The following is a 20,644-nucleotide window of genomic DNA, read 5'->3' as shown; positions in this document are numbered from 1 at the left end:
ATGAAAGCGAATTCTCTCGTGCACGAAAGGGGACTGGGCTGTTGAATTATAGGGTCGGAATCCAAGAAAGCTGCTGCCGAATCTGCCATTGTGAAATCCCGGCGTGTTTTTCTGGCTGTTGTTGGCTGTCCGCTCTCATATCAGCTTTAGCAAGGAGCTCCCCTCCACCGCCTTCACTCCTCCCGCTCGCAGGGAAGGAGGCGGGGCAGCGCTTCCGTGATCGTTCGAACAGGCCAATGGGGCGCGGCGACGCTGCGAGGCAGCCAACGAGAAGCGTAGGGAGGAGATGCCAGCCGAATAGGTTGCACCGCCCTCTCAGCTCGGCGCATCCCCTCTACTGGACGAAGTGCGACCATTTTGCAGGGGGGAGAGGCGAGTGGTGGCGATTGACGGCGCACAGGAGCCAGATCTGGGGTGCGGGGCGGCGGCCTGAGTCGCTGGACCCGGGGACTGACGGCCCCCGGGAGGGCGAGCGAGAACGGCGCCGACCGGGCTCGGTTCTTTCGTCTCCTTAGGCACCCGTGCCCGCCTCAGGGCCTCCATTTAACCCGCCAAGATGTCTAGGCCCGTCAGGTGAGTCTCCTTCGCGAGCGGCGTGAGGCCTGTGGGGCTGGCTCTGGCGGCCCTCGCTCCCGCAGGCCGCCCACGGCCCTTCGGCGGAGGAGCGAATGCCCCGGGCCTGGTCCCACGCGAGGGGAGGGGAGGCGGCCTGGAGTCGGGTATGGCGGGAGAGAGGGGAGGGGCGTGTGCAGGCATGCAGCGTGCTGCTGCTGCTCGGCGGTGGGGGGGGGGGCGGGAGGCTATCGCACGCCGCCGCTGCCGCCGCCCTGCAGGTCCCTTCCCTACAGGATGCAATGCTGCCCCTGAAGGTTAGCGCAAGCAAAGTCCACGTCTCTGCGGGGGAAGGAGGGGTGGCTGCGCCCGAGGCTTGCTTCGTGCACGTCGCCCGCGAAAGCGTGGACGGGAGGCATGCCTCTCACGCGCGCCGCTGGCTCCGGAGAGCCACTTGCGCGCTTCCTCCGGAGGAATCTGGTGACGGAGAGGCACGGCCCTTTGCTATGCCTCCGTGTTCCGAGCTGCAACTTGCAGGGGCGACGTGCTTTTTTCTGTGTCTTTTTGTACAGTATGGCTAGCACATCGGCGTGGGGGCGGGAGTTCGCTCGCCAGAGGACAGGGTTCGCAGAGCCAAGGGAATGCTCCCTAGTGGGGAGGCGGGCGTGTTTGCAATCAGTGCATTTCGTGAGGGGCTGGAAGTGATGCTTCTTGCAGCAGTGGCTTCATTTAAGTAGACAAGAAACGCCGTTTTTAGACGCCTGCTGCGCTTCTTTTGGAGTGTAGAAAGCCTGGAAAAGAAGAACTTGTGTGTTTAATTATGTATTTGAATGTCAGTATCTGTGGCATTTATACCCCATTCTTCCCCCAAGGAGCTGAGCTTGGCATGCATGAGTGTCCCTATATTCTCACAACAACCCTGTGAGCTAGGTTGGATTAAAAGTGAGTGACAGGCCCAATGAGCATGATGGTTTACAGGGGATTGGAGCCCCATTCTATCCATGGGGATGCAATAATTCAGGAGCAGGGCTGGCTCCAGGGTTTTGTGGACCCGTGGGCAGCAGGATATCAGTGGGGTACTTGTCCCCCTCAACCCAATATGATAGATATAAAATTACTACATTGTTTTTGTCTAGTTATGCTTATGTGGTAGTTACTTGGGAGCAAGGTCCATTGAACTGAATGGGACAGGCTTCTGAGTGGACACATGTTATGCTGTTAGGTTGCAATCTTATACACACATTTCTGGGAGCAAGTCCCATTGAACTCAGTGGGGCTTACATCTGAGTAGAAGCTTACACATTGTTAATATTAACCAGTAAGGCTCTAGAAATCTCAGTGCAGTTTTCAAGCCATTTGGTGACTTCACAAATATTACCATATAATAAGGGTTTAAAATTCATGACATGTGGATACTTGGGCCAAGGCATAGGAAATGTTTTTGTTTCTTTAAAAAGCATAATGTATCTGCTTGCAGGTAAGTAGTTTGCTACCCTGATGTTGATGCTGCCCTCTTCTGCTTGCTTTCTGACATAGACACACACTGATGAATGAGTGCACACATCAGCAAGTGACTGGTCTACTCAGTCTCTTTCAGGGCCTTGCTTCTGCAGTGCCCTGCTTGAGGCATGTCTTGATACACAGCCTCTGGTGGCACTGTCTTGCTTCCATGAGGATGTGCCTCAGCAAAAGCAGCAGTCCGGCCAGCATGCTTTCTGCCCCCTTTTCCTGAAGGAGAGTGTCAGGGGGCTGTCTCAGCTGTAGAGCACCACAATAGGCAGAGAAAGGGTCTGTCTTTGGTATCCATTCCTTTTGGCTTCACTACTAAGGCCAGCCAAAACCAGTGGACTCCTGCTTATTATATTTTTAATTACTTCCCAGTAATACCTCATGGGATTATTAGAGCCTATACTTTGATGCTGTATAGACATTGTCCTACATCGATGAACTGATTATGATTAACAGCACAGTCCTAACCATGTCTACTCAAATGTAAATCCTTTGGATTCAGTGAACCTTACTCCTTGGTAAGTGGGGTTAGAGTTGCAAGCCTGAGTCAGACTTCTGTGGGTTAATTTTCAGCTACAAAAATAAAGTGTATTTATTTAGTTATTAATTGGAATGATACAGGCAAGGGCTCATGAAGCTACTCCATGGATACCATTGCATCATGAGAATGTAACAAGATTTTGATTTGAGATTAGTATGCCTGACTGCCACTTATTTTGCAAATGGAGTGAACTGCATTGTAAAGTGTTTCAATTGCAAGTGTGCAAGTGCAAATAGCAGTGAGGATAAAGTGCACCCTTTGTGCATTTTTAAAGAAGTGAATTACTTAGTAAATTTCATTTTCTATCACACTGACCATAAGGAATATATAAATAGCTTTAGTCTAGGTTGAAAATAAAGTTTCCCTACAAAATCCTTCCATTCTACCATGTCAAATGCCTTTGCTGCATCCAAAAACACAAGTAGTCTTGGTGGTTTGCTTATATGTTCATTCTTGCTAAGGTTAATGACTTTAGTTATGCTTATATTAAGTTGTTTGCTATTTGTGATGTCAGTTTAAAATGGGTGGATGTAGTCAACATTTATTTTGTTCAATAAGTCAGGATCCTGCCCATGATCTAGAACAGAGCAGTCCAACCTCTCAGACCAAGTGGGTTGCAAGAGTACTTTGACATAGAACCTGCAGGCCACACACTGAATTAAATTTCCATATCATAAATTAAAGTATTTGTAACATAGTTAATGTTATTTAATATTCACAATTTAAATAAATACAGAATAGATTTAATATGTTTACTTATTAAACAAAATTTAGTACACAAACATATGTATGTGCTTTCATTAACAATGGAGACATTGAGTCCCTGTCAGGATAAAAGGCAGGATATATAAAAAAAATTATTTTATAAGTCTTCTACTAAAAAAGATTGAAGCCTCTTGTGAAGATAGTAAATAAATGCAGCCAAAGAAGAAGGTGTGGGGTGTTCAGCGGCTGCCTCATCCTCACCTGCCGGCTGGTTGCCACAGAGCTGCATGGTCCAGCCTCCTGAGCAACATGGACCCCAGTATGATTTGCCCCTCCCTCATATTACAGCACTAAGCTCAGGATGAGCCCACAGTTGTGTCCCTGCCCTCCAGCCCCCCCAGCATTGCCCACCCCCCCCAGCAGCACTCGGGTACTCTCCTGGCATCCATGGGTTCTGTTTCTAAACAAAACGTTGGAAGGCAGAGAAGGAGAACCTGTCGAAGGCAGGAGCACCCCTGGTTTGGGAGTGGTGAGCCCCCCCCCAAGGGAATATGGTTTGGATTGGCAGAAGGACGCTACTGGCAGCAGTGCAGCAGATTCAGGGACTGCCTGCTCAATGTCCTGGGTTGGGGAAAGCAGGAGGCTGGGAGTTTCAAGTCCCGAAGGGGAATGCAACAAGGCCATGGCAGAATATCTTCCCTGAGAGCCCTGCCACTGGGCATTAGCCTCCTGCCCTCTGGACCCAGCCATGTACAAGAAGAGCAGAGGGGCAGTTTGTAATACACAGTGGCACACCATAACCAATCAGCCCCCACTACCAAACATCTGGCCGCTGTCCAGTCACCTGGTATGCCTGTGGCTGGGGAAGTGGGGGACCAAGACTTCAATGACACCGGAGCGTAACAATTCTCTGCTGCTGCTGCTGCAGGTAGTTGACTGAGGTGGGGGAGAGATCTCAGGTGTTGGGATTCCCAACAGTCCTTTGGTGCTTAGCAAGTGCTGCCAAAAAGGCCTCAAGGGTCGCATGCGAGTTGCATATTGGACCACCCTGTTCTAGAATATAGATACTATTTTAGTGTGTATATTTTATTCATTTGTAGTTGTTTGATTGTCTTGCCTGCTCCAGATTCATTAATTCCCCTGTAGTATGGAAAAGAAGTTGATCTTTGGAATATACACACAAACCCTTAGAAACGAGCTGACATGTAAATGAGCAGAGAAGCTTGTTTTAATTTGTGCAAATATTCAGTTCAAGGATATAAAAATTAAGTCCATAATTGGAAGCTATTGGTTTTTCAGAAATTGATTTTTATTAGCAAAAGAAACTTCAGTATGATAGCACTGGTTAAATAACACATAGGTTTCTAGTTGCTAATTTAATCCTCAGTTACTGTTGTGGTGGAACTGATAAGACTTCTAAAGGTTCAGTACATATTTAATTCACTGTCCTTAATACATTGACCTGTTAGCCTGGAGCAGATAGTAGTTTGTTTCTTACTTCAGAGGATTGGAAACAGTTTGTACACAAACTTGTGGTTTGTACACATCCCCCTGATCTTTCTGGTAAACATGCTTTTGTATTTTTGTTTTTGGCTAACTGAGTTTGAGAAAAGATTGTTTCTTATTCCAATAATAACAGCTTTCATTTGTTACAATGTTGATTATTTTTCAGTTCCTCTCTTATTTAATATCTTTCCTATAGTTGTACTGGGAAAATTTAAATATGCTTGTGCAGCTTGGGGTACATGCTGCTTCATACTAACAGTGGGTATATTTGTAAGTATTGTTGATTGTACAAGCCTATAATGTGAACCTCAGATGTGAACCTCATTGAGTTCAATAGGATTTACTCCCAGGCAAGTGTGCAGGATTGAAGCCATAGGCTTTTTAAAGGAAATTTCATCAAGGCCAGCAGTACAGTTTTTGCAAAGAAACATGTAATATAGTTTATAGGTGGTATCAAATAGTGATCCACCATTGGTGGAAGGAATCCCATCAGCAGGTATTTCTCAATTCCCCTTATGTCATTCCTTAAATATGCTACATCTGAGGCAGATTTAGAGGGGTTGCAGAGAGCTGAATACTGCCTCCTTCACTGTTCTGCCACAGAGTCACCACTGGATGCCACCGGATGTTCTAAAGGTAGTCAAGTATAAATCAGATGAAACACAGAGATGTGAAGGCAGTGGGCGGTGGAAATAGTGTTGTTTTTTTTTAAGAATATACTCTTACGAAACATTTCTATTTTAGAATGCTTTTTAGTTTTTTTAATGTAAGAAATAGTGCAGCATGGGAAAATAATTCTGATATTTGCCGTATTCAAGATCAACATGCATTATTTACACTGGATTCATTCTTACAACCAGACATTTCATCTTTGTCACACTATATGTTTTGCATGCTTTCACCTATAGAGGGAATGTCTTTAAAATATCTCCAAGGGAAGAGGGAACCTATAGAGGGAACCACCATCCTATAAGCCAAACTAGGCCCAGAAGGGGTCCTAATTTGGCTTTTGAGGCCATTTCCCCAAAACCATATCCACCTGCCTCGCATCTAATATCATATGTAATATGAGGTATGGGGCAGGCAAAGGTGCACCTTGAAATGTACAATCTCGATTACTAAGGGTTGTTCCTTTGCATCCAAGCAAGTATTGTCAGCTTTATAGCAAGCCCGGCAGCTGTGCTGTTGAGTTCCTGATCAGCACTTACAGTAAGACCCACACTGTTTGAAATCAAAGGAACATTTCTACTTTGAAAACCATCTTAAGTTCACTTTGCCTTGGTCGAACTCAACTGTCATAAGAATGAAGTAGCAAACAAAAATGAAATGCAAATGACTAACAGGTAGAAAGTTACTGGGCAGACTAGAACAGTTTCATTTGGTGTAAATGAAATGCCTATATTTGGCAGGCAAAGTGTAAATACTCATATTTGAGAAAGTGTCAGATTGAATCTCTATTTGCTTGGAAAAGCCTCTTTCAACTCAATTGTATCAGATAGTAGCATCGATTCAGTTTAGAGAGTAACTGCAGTGGGTAACTTGATTACATCTAAACTATTAAATATTTAAGAAATTTAGTGCTTTTAATTATGAAAATTGAATTTATTTTTTAATATAAAAATGTTTTGATTCATTTTGTATATTCACATTTTTGCCCTTCTGCATTATACAGATTAAAAACCCTTAGAGCAGTGGTGTCCAAACTTTTTTCAAAGAGGACCAGATTTGATGAAGTAAAGGGCCAACCAAAGTTAAACTTTTTTTTAGGATTGAAGTTGCTGAGGTTTTTTTTAGGATTTTACCTCAGGAAATAAACTGCCACAGGGGCCAGATTAAACCGACCAGTGGGCTGGATTAGGTCCCCAAAATGGACTTTCGACATGCCTGCCTTAGAGGAAGAAAGCATGCCTTTCCTAGCTCAGTAATAATTATGCAGATAATAACTTTAACAGCTGATGTTAGGTTTGAACAGGCCCAATAAGTTTAAGAAATAAGCTGATGTGAGGTATGAACACACCAAATACATTAAATTATCTGGGTCATTCTGATATTTATTTTGCTGTTTTCCTAGAATTGACTCCTCAGTTTTATTCCCAAATTAGCTTTGTTCATTGTAGTGATACAAAGCATAAAGTGAGTAAAGAGTGCTTGGCAACATCATTGTAAGTGAAATACAGTGGCGTAGCATGGGGGGTGCAGGGGGGCCGGCCGCACCGGGCGCAACATCTGGGGGTCAGGGGGCGCAAATCCACGGGTTAGGGGGCGCAAATTACTTGCCTTGCCCCGGGTGCTGACAACCCACGCTACGCCACTGGTGAAGTACAGTAGTAATTTTGTTGAGGTCTTCTCAATTCACTTGAGTTAGTTAATTCATTTTTTAAGGCTTGCTTGATTTTCTGCAACAGGTGCCAACTCTTAAAACATACTCCAAAGTCTTGCGTAGTAAGGCCTAGGTCAAGAGTGGGGAACTATTTGTCCTGTTGGGCCAAATCCTTATTGGTCCCCTTCACTGTGGACCAACTTGACAATCCATCTGTCAAAAACATGTTCTCAAATGAATGGTAGGTGGGCTGTCACGCCCACTTGTCAAAGCCCTTTGCGCAGCACTTCCCAAGGGCTTGACAGCCAACTGGTGGCCAGCTGCTTGGAAACTGCAGCACAAGAAGCTTTCTACAGAAATTAGCTGTGTGATTTGAGTTTCCCATGGGAAACTCAATTACCCAACTGATCCTGCAGGCTTGAACTCCAGCATGCCTGAAGCTGATGGTCAGTGACTTCAGCTGTACATTTTTCAGGAATTAGTTTTGTGATCAAGTTCTCCACAGGGAACTAGGTTGCACAGCCAATCCTACTGCATCTACCTGCCCTACACATGACATCAAATGTGGGGCAAGTGGGTGTAGTATACATATTTTTAACTTCATTTTCTTTACCATGTCCAGTTTTCATATTCATCAAATATTACCATTACAATTATATGAACAAGTACTGTAATACAGTCAACTCTCAACATGCTAGGATTATGTTCTAGGGATAGTACATAGCCAAAATCACATATAGTCCAAACATGCTCTCCCAAGGTGAGTGAAATGGTGGGTAGGATTGCCAGCTCCCCCCACCTTAATTTCAATGTTATATCAGCTAAGCATGTAAAGCTAAATTCGTGCAAGATAGATGTGCTTAAGTTGTGAATTGACTGCATACAATTAAATTGGGTGTCTCTGTGTTTAGAGCATCCCTGCCAGATAACAACATTTGCATCAGAAGATGCACGTTTCCAACATCAGTATCAGCTGTATGCCACTTTTCTCTTAAAGTAGTACGCATCAATAGCTTGAGTTAATTTTTCAACATAGCCTATTTCTTATCAATATTTTTTAATTCCGAAATTCTCATTTATGTATTTTCTAGTTCCCTTTTCCAGAAATCTACTTAAACTATGTCGTATGAATAGGAAACTAGAAATTGTTTAAAGCTTCAATAGACCAGAAAGCAAGAGATAGGTGGGAACCCCTGGGCGTTTAGAAAAACTGCTGTAAATCATTCTGAGCCCATGGAGTAGCAGGATATAAATAGATCACAGTGGAACCAATTTCCTCTCCATCCTTCAAAAGGGGAGGGAGACCCTGGATGGATGCTGTGTGTGTGTGTTTGTGTGCGCGTGCGTGCGCATGCACAATCATACACACACCCTCTCTTTCCCCCTCCCTTTCCCCTTTGCATTGCAGTCCAGGTTAGGGGCTGGCTGAGCAGCTTCCTATGTTACCAGTCCTGAACAACCATCCCCCAAACTAAGGCTATGGCCAGGTGATTAAGGTTTGAACTGTCAACAACTTAGGAGCTATGTGGGGGAAGAGGAAAGCTGAGGCCTCATGTTGTCTAATCTGGAAGTATTGTGGGCACACTTAGCAGCATTGCAAAGCCTCTTCCACCGGCCATTTCCTATAACTTCAGTCATCTCTAAAAATGGGTGTATACAGTCATCAGTAGCAAAGATTGCTGCCTGAAGTTTCTTGCTTCCTTCAGGAACCAAAAAGTATCCCATCTGTGTCATTTTTATGCCTCTTTAAAGCGTTTTGACGGAGTGAAATCTAGTCTAGAAAAGCAGTATATTGGTGAAGGAGTCTTTGTTATTAACATTAATTGTAGATGCTATAACATTTCAGGCTGCTTAAACTTCTGTATTTCTGCCCTTCTAGGAACAGAAAAGTGGTGGACTACTCACAGTTTCAGGAGTCAGATGATGCAGGTAAGTTTAAATCTGTTGACAGTCTTTGGCAGTTACTTAAAGTGGTGGGCACTGCATGGTTTAAAGAGCAAGGGTGCTTCTAAGCTGTGTAGTTTTATTCAGCCAAACAGTAAGCATAATGTTTTAGCAAGGGGTGATGCAGAAGTGCTATCTTGAATAGGTATTTGAGAGTTGCTAGTTTGGTCAACACGTTGTTTTAGCATGTGGCTTTTTAATTTCCATTCCTCTGAGGCTCTCTTCCTTCTTGGAGTACTGCAAGTAAATTATATTAATGTTTCTGGAACCTCTACAGAATTTTTTTCTTTCTTTCTTGGAAAGCACACATGCTGTTACTGTCTGATGAATGAAGCTGCTATGGTGGTAATTAATGAAAACAAAATATGGTGCTATCCTATGTTGTTTCTAATTTTGTTTTGTTGGCTATTCAGTTATAACTTGTGCAAGATCTTCACCAATCAAGAAACAACAAAAACTTACCAAGGCATTTAAAGCCAACCAGCTGTTTGTGTGTTTGTCGAGCTCTTAACTATTGTAGTTTGGTTTATGAATTGTGTTTGTATCCAATGCTAATCCTGCTCACAGTAGACCCATTGAAATTTATGAACGTAAATTATTCATGTCCATTAACTCCAGTGGATTTACTCTGACTAGGACTAGCATTGGATACAACCCTTAACCATTTACCATCTTTATTTTTTAAAAAAACCAAAAACATACCCCAATAAAATTCATCATGACAGACAGACTGTGGCAGTAGGCATAAGTGCAGTATTTTTGTGAAACCTGTATTTCAGTTTCTACCTTCCTTTTTATTAATTGATATGCTTGATGCACCATCACTCAACAGGTTCCTAGGGCAGCTCTCAGTATTGAAGCCAAATATTAAGTATTGTATATTGTTCCTCCTCCAGGAAACTTTATATGAACTGAGTGTGCCTTAGAGCACACCACATCCAGGGGTCCACTGTGGCTTCAAGTTGCAGTGGATTGGGAGCAGTGGGCAAAATACTGTGGTGCGTCCATCATTATTCTTCACATGAAACCCTGATAATTTGAGAAATTGTATGACACTACTATTCACCTGTGTATAAGAGCAGTTGTAAAAACAATTGACAACTGCTCACTGCTATTTGGATATAAACCAGATAGTCTCCTGTGGTCTGCCAGACAGAGAAATTGAGAAGTTAAGGAGATCTGTATTCAAAGGGTAGATTCGTAATCTGGGGAACCGGGCTCTCATCTCCGCTCCTCCACATCCAGCTGCTGGGTGACCTTGGGCCAGTCACACTTCTTTGAAGTCTCTCAGCCCCTCTCACATCACAGAGTGTTTGTTGTGGGGGAGGAAGGGAAAGAAGAATATTAGCCGCTTTGAGACTCCTTAGGGTAGTGATAACGCGGGATATCAAATCCAAACTCAACGAAACTGCCATGTTATTTTACTGGGGCTTTTAAATATTCTCTTGAGTGTTAATTTCCTCTAAGTATGAGTTTATTTTAAAAACCTCATAAATTGCTGTTTAATAGGCATTACTTGCATTCCATATCCAAACTAATTAAAATACAGCCAACTTAAAATGAACCATAATAATTGCAGAGAATCGTCAAATCCAATTTAAAAGACTACTAGGTTTTCAGCAGCCCCGATTTTCAGTTGTTTCATGGCATTTTAGCAGGATGCTGTGCTTAGTGCTAATCTTTCATGGTTATACCATTTAATTATACTAACTGGCAAACCTGTAATCATCCACAACACCTGTTTTATCCCACTTACAATATAGATGAAGAATATGGCAGAGATTCAGCCCCTCCAGCCAAGAAAATTCGTTCATCACCAAGGGAAGCAAAAAATAAGAGGCGGTCTGGAAAGAATTCTCAGGAGGATAGGTAAGCAAGATCCCTGCTACTTAAGTTTGTTATATAGGTGGCTTTAACTTGAGGACCTATACACTTTTCCAACTTAGTTTGGATGACTAGGAAAAAGGATTTTTAATATATATACAGAAAATGACAAATATAGTCCTCTATACTGTGTGTTTCAATAAAAGCACTTCAGCTTTTTTCAAATAAATTGTGGTTCTCTTATTCTGGACTTCTTGCCTTTCCTCTGAAATGGGTTTTGGATTTTTTATAAGCTGGTAGAGTAGCAAGGGATTGTTGCAAACTTCAAAGATAAATACCATTGCTATGCAGATTTTATAGTTAAAATTTGTATTGTTTCCTTCAGAATTCTCCCTCCTTGCAACTTGGGAAGCACAAGAGTTGCTTCAACAATTAAGCAAAATTGCTTGTTGTCTGAAAGCTATATTTAGAATGATGCAGTATAAAAGTACTTTAGTAGATACCTTTTTATTCCTGGAGTAGATAATAAACTGAATAGAATTAATAAATTCAGTCAGGTCTTTTTGTTCAGATGAAACAACCTAGCTGCTTTCCTCGTTTACCTCAGAATGCACTAATAATAAAATAACCTTCATGGTTGTACTTGAATTAGATCTACTAATTTTCCTTTTCACAGTGAAGACTCAGAAAAAGATATGAAGACAAAGAGAGATGATTCTCACTCAGCGGGTAAGTTATGCATCTTACTATATAGATAACCAACTGGAGTTCTTTTCCCTGCCATTGCTTCTCTCAGAAATGTTGACTGTGTTCTTCTCTAAATTGTCTGTAACAGTATCAAATGCACTTTCCTTTGTTCTGCGCTTGCTCACTGGTCTTTAGCATTAAAGCCTGGAATAGTCCACCATTTCTGATTGTGCTTCCCTGCAGTAGAAGGCTAAGAATAACTTTTATCACCATTTTTTCCTCAGATGAAGATTTTGGCAGTGAGGATGACTTAGGAGCAGATGATGGCAAAGCTGATAGTGACTATGAGAGTTCTCAAAAGAACAAAAAAGGGAAAAAAGTGAAACCTGACAAGAACAAAAGAGCAACTTCCAAATCCAGGAAAAGGGCTGCAGGTAAAGGCTGTGTAAATCAAGTAACTCACTATGACCTGGTTTGCAAGTCACATTCAGCCATAGTTAAAATCATGGTTCAGTGGGAATGAGCATTGTGCTGGGTGCACACTACTGAAATCATGGGCACTTCACTTCTCTTTTCTCCTCCTCTTCTCTCCTCTCCTGCTTCTGCCATGTTTCCAGGAAACAAGCTGTGCTGTGGCTTGTTGTATTGGCTCGTGGTTTGTTCTTGGTTTACCATTTATGGTGTGTTTGGAGAAAAACCAGGGACGCATGATTCACATGACATAACTAGCGAGCCCATCGTTTGTTTCCTAGTAGAAGCAAGGGAGGAACAAAGTGTCTGTGTTTTCAGCAGTGTGCAGAAGTGCCCTGCACATTCACATTAAGCCAGGTATGGAGAACCTCAGGTGCTGGGGACAAATGTGGCCCTCCGAGCTTCTTTATCTAGCCCTCAAGACACTCTCTAGGCCAAAATCTGTCCCCAGGCTACAACCCTCATTGGTTCTACTCTACTTTCTTGAGTGTATTTACCTGGCTGGAATACGTCCTTGAACTGTGATGAGGCTTCTTGCTTCCATGTTAGAGGATGGAGAGGTATGGAAGAAGGAATAGAAACCTCTGGCTTTTGCTTTCCTGAAATGTAGCCTGCTATAAGAGGAATATCCATTGCTCCACTCACTTTTGCCTTTAATCTCCACCCATCACTGGCATTTGACCCATTCCAATGTGACCTCAAGCTAAAGATGTCCCCCACCTGTGTATGAAGCAGTAGGTAATGATATGTGCAACCTGGCCTACATTAAACTTCAGCTTCCTGCAACATATTTGTATCTATGGATTCAGTTAATGCCTATCAGTGCAAGCTTATCATGTCTGCTGATAAGTAAGTCAGAGTAAATTCAGCAGGGCTTATTCCCAGATAAGTGGTGTTAGGATTGCAGCCTGAATACATGCCATCCCCTGCATAACATCTTACATAGACAATTTCATGTAATGCTGTTTCAGAAAACTGAGGGAGGACCCATTTCTTACTTAATTTAGCCAACTTGGCATATCTAAGCAACCATACATATTAGGTGTGTGAATGGAAGACTGCTCAAGTTATACCTAAACTTGTTGAAGAATAAATATTATTCCACATTCTGCTTCCTCACAGGACTTGCTTCAAAGCTTTTTGTAGCCTGTGCTGCTTAGCACAGTCCCTTCAGCCAAAGGATGTACATTAAAACATTCATCAGTTTTGAATAAACATACACAAATTTATTTGTTAACATAGTAGATGGATAATTTAGAGATTTTTACATTTTTATAATATGCAGAGAACAATATATGTTAACAAACCAGAAAGAGGAACTGAGGGAATGGGGAGGGAGGGGGCTATGTGGGAGCGGCAGGGGGAAAATGGGGGGGGGGATACAATTGTTGGAATAATTTGTTATGTGAAAATAGTTAATAAATTTAAAAAACAACAACAAAAAAACATTCATCAGTAACTGTTCTTAGGCCACAATACAAACCCACAATCCACTGTCATGGGGAAGGCTTCCCCCTCTGAGCTCAAAAAGACCTCTGATCACAGAGTTATGGCGAAGTCACTCTTCCAAGGGTGAGCTCCCTGTTCTGCCTGCTGAAGTGCCCACAAAAATCTCCAGAACAGAATGCTTGGGGGGGGGGCAGGGAGGGATCCTGAGCCAGCCCCACCACTATCACTTGGCAGCCTCAGGCCCAATCTGCTGCTCAACTCGTGCCTTGCTGCCTGGTGAAGGTTGGGATTGTTCTACCCTGGGCCAGCCAGCCAAAGACATTTTGGCATCTGAGGTGAACCACAAAATGGCAGCCCCTCCCCGCCAGGGAAGAAGGGGTGAGTGAAGATCTACATCAGGTATAACAAGTAAATGATGATCTACATGGGGATCTGCTGCCCCTGCGGATCCAGCTGCCTGACATGGTCGCATCACTTTGCCTCCTGGGTGAGCTGGCCCTGGCTCTATCCATCCTTTTCTGTCCTCATTTGATTAGCATCTTGGTTCTGATTTTGGTTATACTTCCCTTTCTAAAAGAAAGAAAGAATCGATGTTTATCCACCAAGCTTTGCTACCTTTTCTCAGATGAGAGAGCCAGAGAAGGGAAATGAACAGTATGTTATGTAAAAACTAGTCCTGCTTCTTGTTGTTGTTTAGTCGTTTATCGTGTCCGACTCTTTGTGACCCCATGGACCAGAGCACGCCAGGCACTTCTGAGCCCTGCTTCTACTGAGTTCCATTTCCAGTGTAGAGAGCAGCAGGTTAACCAGTGCTGGGTGTTCCATTATTTACCATTACAGATGGGTATTTTGCATGGAGACAACTTCAGAATGATTGAAAATTAGAAGCTTTCAGATAAGTTTGGTGTTCAGCAAATCTGAATTATGTCATGAATAGATAAGCCTTTATTTCCCCCTAGTTTCTTCCCTACCCCAGTTGGAAATGTGTGCTGTACTGTCCATCTTCAGTGTTCTTTGGTGACTTTATAACAGAGGACAGTGAGGATGAGAAAGAAGATCAGAAAAATGTGCGCCAGCAGCGACAGGCAGCATCCAAAGCTGCTTCCAAGCAGCGAGAAATGCTCATGGATGATGTGGGCAGTGAGGAGGAAGACCAGGAAGAGGAGGAGGCATCGTTTCAGGAAAGTAAGTGGCACTGAACGGCACACACAATGTAGAATAGGAGTGGGTTCGACAAATTACATCCGTGCTTGATCTATCCAGGCTAAGCTGCCAAGGTAGGCAAACTTGACATTTCTGCTTCTTGAGTATTGAATGCACTTCATTGTTAATGTACTTAGCGTCCAGCTTGGCTGTTGACAACAAAGAGGGAAGGGAAAACAATGCTGGACATGTGGAGAGCTTTTAGTCAATATTTCTATTAGTAAGATACAAACTTGCCATATTCGTCACTGTTTTATCTTCAGCACTGGACAACAAACTGAACAGGCCACTTTGATTACAAATACCATCCTATCTGGCTTCAGGAGACAGTAAAGGGCCTCAAATCCCCTTGTGTACATGGTTAGCAATTAAAAATCAATATGTGGTAAAATGCCTGCACCTCAGATTTTGCTTTCTTGCTTGTCTGTTGTGAAAATTGACATACCCTTGCTCTAAATGATGAAAAGTGGGGACCCGTTTGATATTTGCTGTGAATGTGTGCAAATAAACAAGAGAAACCCAGTGAGCTGATGAACTAGAATCATGGACATCTGGATTCAAAACCTTGAAGTCTGTTATAGGAAGCAGTAAGCTACTGCTATTCCATATATAATAAGTTACTGGTGTTTGCTTCCGAGGGCACTTCTACAGCTTGCTACAAGATGGAAGACCATATTGAACAAGAGAACAGACATAGGCTGGGAAGGGAATTCATATAGAAGCTACAGCAGCTGGCATAGGAAATGGTCAGGATGAGCCTCCATGTAATTGCTCTTGAGGGAAGGAGAAATATGCCTATGCCACTGCTGTTTTAAATAATTGTGCTGCTTGTCACCAGTCATAAAGCAGATTTACATGAGGAAATACTGAGGCGCAGAAGTCCTGATTTCTCCAAGTTCTAGCAAGTATGTTACAGGATATAGAAGCCAAGAATGCTGACTTCTATCCCTTGATCAACCTACCAGACTTTCTCCCCCATTCTGTCTCTCTTCCAAGTGAACAAGGACAGCCCTTCTTAGAGACATTTCATTCCTCTCTCTCTGCACAGAAGAGTCTGGCAGCGATGAAGACTTCCTTGTGGAAGATGATGATGATAGTGACTATGGCAGTTCAAAAAAGAAGAACAAAAAAGTGGCTAAGAAATCCAAACCAGAAAGGAAAGAAAAGAAAATGCCTAAACCAAGGCTAAAGGCTACAGGTGAGCTCAGCTTGCTTCCCCTTTGCACCTGTTAGGAATAACATAATGGAAATTTGCTTGCAAGTGCTTATGTTTTCTCAGCTCTTCATCTCTTGTGCTTGAAAGGATAGGAAGCAATCAATTTTCAACTAGCAATTTATCCCTATTAACATACATGGCAGTCTGTATAATGTGGTAGAGCTGATTACTGGAAAGTTCTTGTATGGATTGCTCCTGATTTCAAAGAAGCTAGTGGCTGTATCAGGATGGGATTCTTATGACTTCTTGGTTACCAGTATTGTGTTCAGACCACTTGCCAGTGCTGATTAAAACAGGTGATGTTCGTGCCTACCAATCCTAATAAATTCCCTTTGTTCCATTAGGCGTGAAAATAATATGGTGAATCTTAGCACAGTTCCAGGTGTACCCAAAGCTACATACATCCTGAAAGCATAAATACTCATTTGGTTAAACCTTGTCTTAAGAAAAGTGTAAGCACAGTTCGGGCGGAATTTTTTTTGGAGGCTTGGATTAAATTATCTAAACAATTACTTGGATAACGGGTATGCCCAACTGTTATGTTCCTTTAAATATCAAATGTATCATGATTCTAGGAGAAAGGAAGAGATGGTGCTCCTAACCTTTAGCTGCTATACTGAAGGAGAATTTTAGAATAAATGCATTCACGCTGGCTGTGTTTTCAGCCTAAAATCAGTTACAACACTTGAAATGCTGTGCATTATTTAGGAGTATGTACAACCATGTAATTGCCACATACCCAGCTTACATTACACTAACCCTGTGATGCCTTCGTATTTTAGTGAAAGTCATTCTGTTTCAAATTTGCTTTTATCATAACTGGCTGCTTACCCTTGGAGAAGAGAAAGATGGTGAGCATCAGTTCTAAGAAAGTTTTAATGGCACCTTTAAGAAGGATGTGGGAGAGGGTGCCTCATTGCTGGCACATTTTATTGGTGACACAATAGCAGGCTCTCATAAGTCTTTTTTAAATAATAATTTTAAAAAATACGGTTCTTATTAGGAGGAATTGGGCATTGTCCTGAGCACACCAAGCCCAAGGAAGACAAACAGCCAGTAGCTTAATTCTTTACTGACAGCATGCACTAGAGTAGCTCCTAAGGCGCACCAAACACACACATACACACACACTTATGGCAACTGAATAACTGGTACTCCTTCCCCAGGCTTGTGCTCTGAGCTGGACTGTTGCATCCACATGACCCTGCCTCCACCCACACTTAAGTTCCCTTCCCTGACAGGGTACACACACACAAACAAGCTGTGACTTCTACACTGAAATCGCTGCTGTGCCTGTCTCTTCAAACCCGTCCTGGTAGACAACAGGGAAGGGGACGGAGGGGATTCTACCAGCCTGCCCCTCTCAACAGTTTCTTCCTCTGCTCCTGACGCATCCTGCACCCCTTCCACTGTCTCTGACTCTTCAGATACAAGCTCCTGCCTCACAGGTGGCACAAAACCCCATAAATCACTGACCCCACCCCTGGATCAGCCTCAGGGGGCCTCTGCCACACACTTCTCGGGGCCCTGGCAAGCATCATCTTGTAGGAATTTAAGTTATGTTCAATAGTACTAATACTTTTTCATTCCTACATTACCAGATTGAAAAGTTAAGAAAGGAAAAACATATTTTAAAATGTGCTCAGAAGCTGATTTTTTTTAAAAAAGCACTAATTGTAAGATTCTTTGTTACATTTTGATGCTTTTCTTCCTTCAGTTACACCTAGTCCAGTGAAGGGCAAAGGGAAGGGAGGCCGTCCCACAGCTTCAAAGACATCAAAAGAAAAGACCCCATCCCCAAAAGATGATGACGAAGAGCCTGAAAGTCCTCCAGGAAAGAAGAAATCAGTTAGTCCTCCTCCAGACAAATCTGGGGATGAAGGGTCTGAAGATGAAGTCCCCTCTGGTGAAGATTAAATGGTGGTGTGGGAGAGAAACTTTTTTTGAGAGAGCGAGAGAGAGTAAGGAAAAGAGAATATACTTAGGGGGTAGAACATGGTTTTGGTTGTGGCTTGACTCATGGGCTGTGAATGCCACCTTTACTTTAGCTGTTTTAATAGTACAGTACTTTCTTCTTTTTTTAAGAGAACCTTTACACAATAATGATTTGACGTCACAGTCTCTACTGGCCATTCCGTTCTCCCCAACCAAATTTGAAAGCCATTTAGATTTAAATTAACAGCATACTAAAGATATATTTTTGAAGGCTTACTGCAGTTGTAAAGCAATAAGGATGAGGCTGATACTTGGAAATCATAGTTAACTAATGGTATAGGTTTTCCAAAGCTGCAGAAATTCTTCTAAGGCAACTGTTGCTTAATTGAATCCAAAACAAATATATTATTGCACATTGCATTTCCTTTGACATAATTAGTATATGAATTAGTTTGAAATCCATCATGGGTTTTAAGTTCCAATACTCTGAATGTTTGGGGTTCCACAGTCTTGTTTTAATGACCATTTGGTCTGTTCTATTTTTCAGTCTTCTGAAAGACCCTACCTGTTCATGCCGTAGATACTATTGCTGCTTATTGATAAGGATAGGATTCCAGTTGGCAGAACTGCATTCATTTTTTTCCTGACTCATTCGTTTTGAAATGTCCCATCTTTTTATGCTGCTTTGAAGCTTTGCATAAAATTTAAAGCTTGGTTTCAGGGAGATTTTTGGAAGCTGGAACAACTGTTTTGAAAAGTTGGGATGGGAGGCTGAGAGAGGTATTCTTTAGAAACATGAAAGTGACTTTATATATTGGCACAGTGTCTTTTTCAATCCAAGAGTCATGGCTTAAGTACTCCTTTCCCTGAGATCCTCAAAAGTCAGACTACACAGCTTCCACCAACAAGGGGTTTAATTTATCCTGAACCATCATTTCTTTGCTTAGTTTAGTTTCCCCTGCTTTATGCTTTCTCCATTGCTAGATCTTACTTATTCTCTAGTTAGCAGAGGCCATATACCTAGGATAAGTGAGGAACAGAGTGTGAACTGGAAGACATGATGCAGCAGAAATAGTGCATCTCAAAATCAGGATATCTTTCCAGTGCGCAAAACAAGTTTTCACTGATGTATCAGTATTGCCAATTTAGACACAAGACAGATTTTGCTTTTCAGTCCCAGGTAAAGGAACTGCAGTATTAAGAGTGAGTTGGAGTGCCATCTGCTTTACATCTTCCATTTTGTACAGTTGCAATAACACTTTCAACCATAATCTCTTTGCAAATTGATTTTGAGTATCAGTGTTCTGAAGCCAGATCCTTTGTCATCTGTGCTAAGATGGTTAAAAGTATAGAGAATGCTATTCACAAGCATCCTCTTCAAGGACAAGGTCTTCTTGACTAGTATTGTAAGACCATGCAAAGAATATAAAAGCAGTGAAATACCATGTAGGTTCTTTCTCTCACACATGCATACACACACATGGCATAGGTATGTGCTTTTAAACCTTGGCTTCTTCAGACTTCTGCTGTTTATAATAGCTCTACTTGTGTCTACATGACTTCCACTTTACATCTGCTTTGGGGTTTAGTGAAAGAACACAAATTCCTCCTGGGTTGGAGTAACAGTTTTGATGTTAGCATATGTGTTTTTGAACAATAACTAGAGATATCTTGAGATATCTTGAGATCCTCCATGGACAGAAATATCTTGAGATCCTCCGTGGACAGAAGCCAGTCCAGCTTGACTCACATTTGCCAATTTAGCCAAAGCTTAATTGGCTGTGTGATCTGGGTACTACGGGCATGAAGACTGTATTGCTTCTTTCAGAGTGTTGAGTTCAAAGTGGTAAACTTATCCTATACTGCAAATGAAGCACTTGGTGACCTAGTCTATTTGGCTGCTCCAAATGTACACATTTTTGAGAGCTTAGCTCTAGCCATTATGATCAGCCAACTGCTTATTGCTGTCTGAATATGTTTCTGCTGCTGATTCACTTATTTTGAAAAATGTGTGTCTTTTTTTTTCTTGGCATCCTTTCTTTAACACATTCAACAGTGTATAGGATGCATAAGGAAGTCATCAAGACTCCTGTTTTTTCTTCTTCGTTTATTTGAACCCATTACCCCCTTGAATTTTTAAAAACACTTCTGTGTATCAGATATTGTACATGATGGAGAGCAGGCTATTTTATGTTGAATCTGTGAAAACCCAAACTATATGCTATGATTTTACTGGGTTCTGCATATGTCTCCCTGGAAGCAAATATTTAGAATATTGTGAGTGAAAACATTTAACTGCTTTCTCTCACCATTCTTTATAGTCCAGAGATGGAAGGAAAGTGTTTCCCTCCTGCAGCCCATGTTAACACTAGCAAAATAATGTCAATATTTTAAACTTGTAATTCTAGTTTGCAAAATCAGTTTTCTCTGCCTCTGTGTATATGGCTTCTGAGTGCAGTATTCTAGGGATGTGATAGCCGTATCAGTTCACTAGTTTGTCCCTTGGAACAAGTATTGCCAGAGAAACAAATCGGTATACTTCAGTGTGTGTTACTGTACATCGATTGCTTCCTGGGAGTGGCAGGTTATTTAATAAGATCTACTACAAATTTGCTGAAAAACCAAAAGCAAATATTTTCAGTGTATCGTAAGTTTTAGCTTTGCAAGCAACTGTGAAAGCAGTAAGGGTATAAACAGAATTTTAGTAGGGGTTTGAAAGGGTTTTTGCAGCTTACCTTGGGGACTTGACAAGATAGTGGTTGCTATGGTGCTGAAGAAACAG

At 42.2% G+C, this 20,644-nt stretch overlaps 1 protein-coding gene across 2 annotated transcripts; it reads left to right on the top strand.

The window, feature by feature from the left end:
* Positions 1-315: 315 nt before the first annotated feature.
* Positions 316-17,887, top strand: NUCKS1 (nuclear casein kinase and cyclin dependent kinase substrate 1). Of its 2 annotated transcripts, XM_053393335.1 has the most exons (8): positions 316-573; positions 9,013-9,062; positions 10,841-10,946; positions 11,578-11,630; positions 11,873-12,022; positions 14,541-14,693; positions 15,760-15,909; positions 17,645-17,887. In XM_053393335.1, the coding sequence occupies exons 1-8, from the start codon at positions 557-559 to the stop codon at positions 17,842-17,844; spliced, it is 879 nt and encodes a 292-aa protein (XP_053249310.1). In that variant the 5' UTR covers positions 316-556; the 3' UTR covers positions 17,845-17,887. The 2 variants fall into 2 exon arrangements, with proteins under 2 accessions (XP_053249310.1, XP_053249311.1); XM_053393336.1 differs by lacking the exon at positions 15,760-15,909.
* Positions 17,888-20,644: the final 2,757 nt, after the last annotated feature.

This window comes from Podarcis raffonei, chromosome 6 (genome assembly GCF_027172205.1).
Source record: "Podarcis raffonei isolate rPodRaf1 chromosome 6, rPodRaf1.pri, whole genome shotgun sequence".
In the NCBI taxonomy this organism is placed as follows: Eukaryota; Metazoa; Chordata; class Lepidosauria; order Squamata; family Lacertidae; genus Podarcis; species Podarcis raffonei.
This window is presented reverse-complemented; position numbering and strand designations above follow the sequence as displayed.